Below are 6,870 nucleotides of genomic sequence, written 5' to 3' on the forward strand. Positions count from 1 at the left end.
TTTTTTTTTTTTGGCGGAACCGGGGATTGAACTCAGATCCTTGCGTTTGCCAGTCAAACGCTTATCCTACTGAGCCGTCTCCCCGGCCCCCCTCATATGGTATTTACTTTAACAAGAATTATAATCGCTTAAATTTAAGTTTAAAAAAACTCAAATGCACAGGCAGTTATTACTGTATTATGTAAGTTATAATTCTTAATAAGTTTGTCATGCAGTTTAATGTATTTTATTTAGTAACATAAAAAATTTAAATTTCATTGTAGCTCAACTTCCTCAACTGCTTCACTCTCAGGGAACTCACCCAAGACTGGCACTTTAGAGTGGGCAGTTCCTCAGCCTTCAAGATTAAAGTATCGGCAAAAATTCAATAGCCTTGACAAAAGCATGAGTGGATACCTCTCAGGTAAGCAGCACATAATGCTTATGAGGTTAGGAGAGTTAAAGTCCTTTATTTATACAGGCTTCCTTTGAAAAACTGTTATCTTAATTTATATTGTAGTTCATGTAAAGTTGTACTATCACCCCAAATTAAAAAGCATTTGATAAATACAAATATTATAAACAATAAATAAATTTAAAGAGAAAGTCAGTTTGATTGCTTTCTTCAAAGTAATTACAGTCAGGTTAAACACACAAGGTTTTGGAAAAACATTTCTCTCTCAACACGATCAAAGGACCTGGGAAGATAGCTTAGTAAAATAAGCGCTTGCCTGGTAAGTGCAGGGTTCTGAGTTCAGTCCCCAGTACCACATACACACATAGAAGAAGATCAAACCCATTCTCTAAGCTTTACATTGAATGGAGAACCCCAAGTCATGAAGAGAAATGTGCAGAACTTGATTTAGGCTTGCTTTGCCGGAGAATCCTGTTCCTTGTTGGGCCTTTTCTCTGGTTGCTTTTACAAAAACCTCAGGTGAGCCTTGCTCACCTTTAATGCTATAATGCAGATGTTCCTGTGAGACTTGACATCAGATGCTTGTAGAACACTTAAATCTAGGGTATACCATTATCCAAACATTAGTAATTGAAGGCACTGAGGGGCTTCAGAGAGAGTAATAGGCAGTTGGAGCTCCCACCTTCTAACTTGTTTGCTCTCTCTTCACTCAGCGAGAAATGTGTGCAGGCATAGGCAAGGACTTTCTGAGCAGAACCCCAGATGCACAAGAAATAATGCCCAATAAACAACAAATGGGATTATATCAAATTAAAAAGCTTATGCTCACTAAACAATAGAGCAAAAGGACAACCTGTAGCTTGTGAAAAAAAGCTTGCCAACTACTTCTGTAATAGAGGACTAATATCTAGACTATATGAAGAACTAAAAAAAAAAACTCCCAAAACAAAAGACCCAATCAAAAAATGGGCAATTGAAATTAGTAGATACTTCTCAAAAGAAACACAAATGGCAGTACATTTCTCTTGTTTATAAATTACCCAATCTAACTTATTTTATAGCAGCCTGGATGAACTGAGACAAGGAGAAAATGTTTGCATATTATACATCTGAAAGAGATTGATATTCATAACACTGTATATTCGAAAATAAAAACTGAATAGCAAGAAATCAACTAACCCAGTTAAAAATTGGACTAAGGTCTTACATAGACATTTCTCAAATAAAGACATACAAGTGGCCAACAAATATGTGACAGAAAGTTCATCATTAATCATCAGGTGAACACAAATGTAAACAGGACTTTCACATGGAAAGACAAAAGGTAATAAATTTATTATGTGGAGAAAAAAAAAAAACACAAATGACCAAATGAAAAAATGCTTAAAAGCCTTGGCTACTAGAGAAATGTGAATCAAAACAACACTGAGATTGCATCTTATTCCTCTAAGAATGGCTTCCATTAAACACTCAAAAACAAAAAATGCTAGCTGGGATATAGGGGAAAAAAGAAGCTGTTCTACATCATTAATGGGAGTGTGAACTAATAATAAGCACTAAGGAGGTTCCTCAGAAAACTAAAAATAGAAATTCCATTTGGCCCAGCTATACCTCTCCTGGTAACTTCCTGAAAGAGTTAAAGTCATCCATTACAGTGATGGGCATACCCATGTTTATAGTAGCACATTTCACAATAACTAAATTATGGAAATAGCTTCAATGTTACTAACAGATACATGGATAAAGAAGATAAGGTGTACATATACACAATAGAAAAATAACCATAAAAAATGATAAATTTGAGTCACTTGTAGAAAATGGATCAACCTTGAGACTATAAAAAGCAAAATAGGGGGCTGGCAAGAGAGCTCAGCAGACTAAAGCACCTGCTTAGGCAAGTTTAGGCAAGTGCAGGCACTGCGGTTTGATCCCAGGCACCACGTGCCCCACCAGCCCCATCCCCAGGCGGGCTGAGATGGCTACAGAGTCCGGACATAGTGGTGTACACCTGTAATTCCAGTGCTGGGGAGGCCGAAAACAGAAGGATCAGTTAAGTCCGAGCTGCGTAGTGATACCCTGTAACAACCAAATAGATTAAAAAAATAAAAAGTAAAAATAAAAAGGAAAGGAAAGGAAATATGGTAGGAAGCAAGGAGGTGGACTTTTTGGAGATGGGGAAAGGACCTAAAGAAGGGAGAGAGAAGTAAAAAATGATTAAGATATATTAGTATATATAGTATAAATATGTAATGAATGCTAACTCTCCAATAATGAATGTAATCATTTTGTATCATAAATATACATAAAAGTTTTAGAACAGAATAAAAAAATTACTTAAAAATAATAAATCTTCTAAGTATCAGGCAAGCCAGGCATGGTGGCACATGCCTGTAATCCCACATGTAGAAGGCTGAGCCAAGATGATTGCTACAAGTTTGAGGCCAGCCTGAATGACATAATGATACCCTGTCTCCAAAAAAAAGTGTCAGAGATCATAGAAGGGAAGAAATTAAGAAATTAGTACTAAAAGGATCAAATAAAATATAGGAAAGGAGCATTTATCCCTTATCATGAAAGAGAGTCTTAGGATTTAGATTCAAAGTGAGGACATTTGAGAGTGACAAAGATGAAATTTTGGAGGATGACAAGTAATCTGAAATAGCATAGGGTCTCATTGTGTGATGGGTAAGGGAATGGCAAAACTTTAGGATCAGATGAACAAACAGTATATAGTATAATACTTAAAGATACAGGGGCTGGGAAGATAGCTCAGTAGAATAAGTGCTTGCCTGGCAAGCGCAAGGGCCTGAGTTTAATCCCTGGTTCCACCAAAAAATAAAATAAAATAAAGATACATACTTATGTGATAATTTTTTTGTTAAAGCAAATATGCCCATAAAGTTCAGGATAGTGGTTATCTTTTGTGGGTGAGGCATGGAGATGAAAGGCAGGGAATGCAAATATCTCAGGACTGAACATGTGTTTAACATGGGTGTGCATGTAGTTCTTAGGGTGGGTGATGAGTGTATGAGGGAGGGGTTGGGTTATTATTGTACCCCTCCTATCATAACTTACCTATGTGCCACATGTATATAGTATCATATAACTAGTATTTTCCTAGAATTTTATCAAATTAGGTGAAACAAGATACATGTATCTTGTATTTAGTGCTGGGTGTGGTGGCGCATACCTGTAATCCCAGCACTCAGGAGGATGAGGCAGGAAGATCATTGTGAGTTGAAGACCAGTCTGGGGTACAAAGTAAGCTCAGGGCCAGCCTGAACTGTGTAGTACAACTTTGTCTCAAAAAGACCAAAAAACAAAAAACAAAACAAAACGGTGTATGTACTTTTTAAAGATACATTTAAAAAATTTTTTTAAATTGAAGTGTTACCATAGGCAGTGTCTTAGTATGCTGTGTCATAGTTTTATTGACAATGGTTTTTTCTCAATATTACATAAATAAGTGTCCTGTAATCAGTGAAACATTAAGATACTCAGTCATATGACTTTGAAAAGTACTTCAGATTAATGTGGGCAGAATACCCATTCTTTCAAAAAATAAACTTCTCTGGGTCCTGTGCTCTGCTTTGAAGTTTCTTCTTCTAATTGAGCAAAAAATAGATTGAAAAGAAAGGTTCAAAAGTGTTTACAGCTTACATGTCCATCACCAGGAGAATGGATAAATCTATTGTGGTATATTTATATAATAGTGTGCTTTACAGCAATTACGAATGAACTGCATATAACAATATGAATGAATTTCATGGATACTGTATGGAGTGAAAGAATGTGATCATAAAAGATCCATACTGTTTAATTCAAATATGTGAACCTGAAGAACAGAAAACCTGATTAATGGTGGCAGAAATCAGAATGATATATTCTGTTGGAAAGGGGCTGGGTGTAAACCTTCTGAGATGCAGGAAACATTTTGTGTCTCTGTGTGAATGTTGGATGCAGGTGTGCTTATTTACCTATGTTACTTTATTTGTGCATGTCACATAGGAATGTTGTGTATTAGGTTTTCAGAAAATGTTATTCTGAGACAAGGCTAAACTTTTATATAGATAAGTAAGGCAAAATTTTCTTTAAGAAAGAAATTGCTCATGTCCTGAAACTGAGCATACATCCCACATGCATGAGAGGACTGACCTGAATTTACATATTTTGTTTATTATATGTAGCAATTGGTGGTCTGGTTTTCTTTGTTCCATGATCTTTAATTTATTTAGATTAATTTATTGTCTTAGATATTCATAAGTCACATACCTTCTGGGCACTTTCTTGGCACAGGAGCACAGAGAGCAGGAAGATATGGTACCTACCTGAGTCCATAGTATAGCTCACATAGCACAGCATCCGATTAATGATTTAAAATGCTGTGATCGGGCCAGCCAAAGAGTCAGGGGTTCGATCCCTGGGCCTGCTGTGCCTGCCCTGCCTCCAGACGGCAGTTGAGACTGGGTGTGGTGGCATGTGCCTGTAATCCCAGCTCTTGGGAGACTGTAAACAGGTGGATCACTACAAGTCTGATCTAGTAGTGAGACTCTGAACACCCTGTAGCCCCTTCCTTAAAAAAAAAAAAAAAAAAAAAAGCTTGATCAGTGTAGATGAGGAACTGCCCCACTGTGGATACAGGAGGGAAATTTTCACAGAAAATATAATGCATGAGCTGGATCTTAGAGGATAGACATAATACCAGGTAGAAAAGGTGGGGTGTTGGAAGAGATAAGATAAATACTCTGCTGGCTTTAATTCAGGGATTTCTTTTTTTATATCCAATCTGAGGTCCTCTATACCTTTCTGCAGCTTTTTCTTTATTTCAGAAGCCGTTGATTCATTGCTTTCAGCTGTGTGATTTCCAGTTTGTTCTGTGTTAGTGTCTTCTGCACTTGTTACGGGTGGGCTCGGGTTCTGAGGTTGCATTTTGTTCCTTCGCGTCATTTTGTGTAGCACTGTCTTCTGACCTTTGTTGTAGATCTTTGTTGTAGTTATAACCTTCGGACGTACTGCAGTTCAGGTGCAGTTCTACAAAGTTTGGACTTATCCAGCTGTGCCTGGCTTGGGTCTGGCTGCTGTGCTCAGCTCCTTCCTGCTGCTGCCCTTGAGGGTGAACCTGTTGTGCCCCTGTGGCAAGATGTTCTGCTCCTGGACTAGCTGGGTGGATCTATCCTCTACACTCTCTGCAGGGATTGGAGCTGCAGGGTTACACCTCAAGCATGTGTGCCAGGCCTAAGCTGTGCCTGGAGGGGGCAAGGTGGAGTAGGGGGGAGAGGAAGCTCTCCCACACACTCACTGGGTCTGGGCTAGGACTGGGTCTGGGGGTTCTCAGAAGGCGGCAGAAATTCCTACTCAGTGGGCGGGGTGGGGGAGGTGTAGTGGGGAGTGTCCCAAGGGGGTGGGAGAGGGTCTGGCCCACACTGGGCCTGGGCTGGGACTGGTCCCACCAGCGCAGGGTAGCAGGAAGCTCTCCCACACACTCACCGGACCTGGGTTAGGACTGGGTCTGGGGGTTCCCAGAACGCAGCAGAAATTGACTCTGCTGGCTTTATGTAGCCCTCTGTATGATTCAGAATAAGTTTGTATCATATAGTCCTCTAGTAGTATGTTTTTAATCATTTATATTCCTTCTTCAGTCTTGTCTGTTACCTAATGCTGAGGTGTCTTAGTTACTTCCTCATTGCTAGAACAAAATACCTGACACTCAACGAGCTTAGGAGGGAAATGTTTATTTTAGCTCACAGTTCTTAGAGGTTTCAGTCAATATTTGGCTGGTTCAAAGTCAGGGCAGCATGGCAGAGGACAGTCAGTCCATGGCAGGCTTGCTTTTCCTTTTTATCTCATTCAGGCTACCAGCCTCTTGGTACCGCTCACATCCAATTTAGGACTCTGTTTTCAGTAAGTCCATTCAGCTGCTCCAAGATCTATGCTAAACCAGTCACTAGACTGATCCAATTATCACATCCTCATCCAGCATCACACACCCAAGATGCAGCCACCTTCTGAAAGCCCTACTGATAAGCATGTAAGGTTTTGAGGGGACATCTAGATATAAGCTATAACATAAGTGTTTTGTTTTTATTTTTGAGTACTGGGGATTGACATTGGGCATTTGAGCTACAAACTAGCCTTTTTATTTGAGACTGTCTCATTAAGTTACCCAGACTAGCCTCAAATTTATAATCCTCCTGCTTAAGTTTCCTGAGTAGCTTGGATTATAGTTTAGTGCCACCATATCTGGCATGACTTTCAGAGTTCTGACTTGAGCAGTGCATAGTAATGGTATTCATAGAGGAGGAGAAAATGCTGTGTATTTGATCTGACTTTCCTAAAAAATATATAAGGTTTTGATCAAGTATAAAAATGTAGGGGCTGGTGAGATGGCTCAGTGGTCTAAAGCACCTATTTAGAACAAGCTTAGCAACACACAGGGACGACAGTTCAATCCCCCAGCACCACATGCCAGCCAGCCC

The 6,870-nt window shown here is 39.3% G+C and overlaps 1 protein-coding gene across 1 annotated transcript in view; it reads left to right on the forward strand.

Annotated features, from left to right (window-relative positions):
* The window catches only part of Itsn2 (intersectin 2), a 167,042-nt gene that overhangs the window by 68,348 nt on the left and 91,824 nt on the right, over positions 1–6,870 (forward strand). Inside the window, exon 9 of the mRNA XM_012513845.2 lies at positions 264–428. Within this exon, the coding sequence (XP_012369299.2) occupies positions 264–428 (165 nt within the window). The remainder of the gene's footprint in view (positions 1–263; positions 429–6,870) is intronic.

This window comes from Octodon degus, unplaced genomic scaffold (assembly GCF_000260255.1).
Source record: "Octodon degus isolate 3935 unplaced genomic scaffold, OctDeg1.0 scaffold00019, whole genome shotgun sequence".
Classification (NCBI taxonomy): Eukaryota; Metazoa; Chordata; class Mammalia; order Rodentia; family Octodontidae; genus Octodon; species Octodon degus.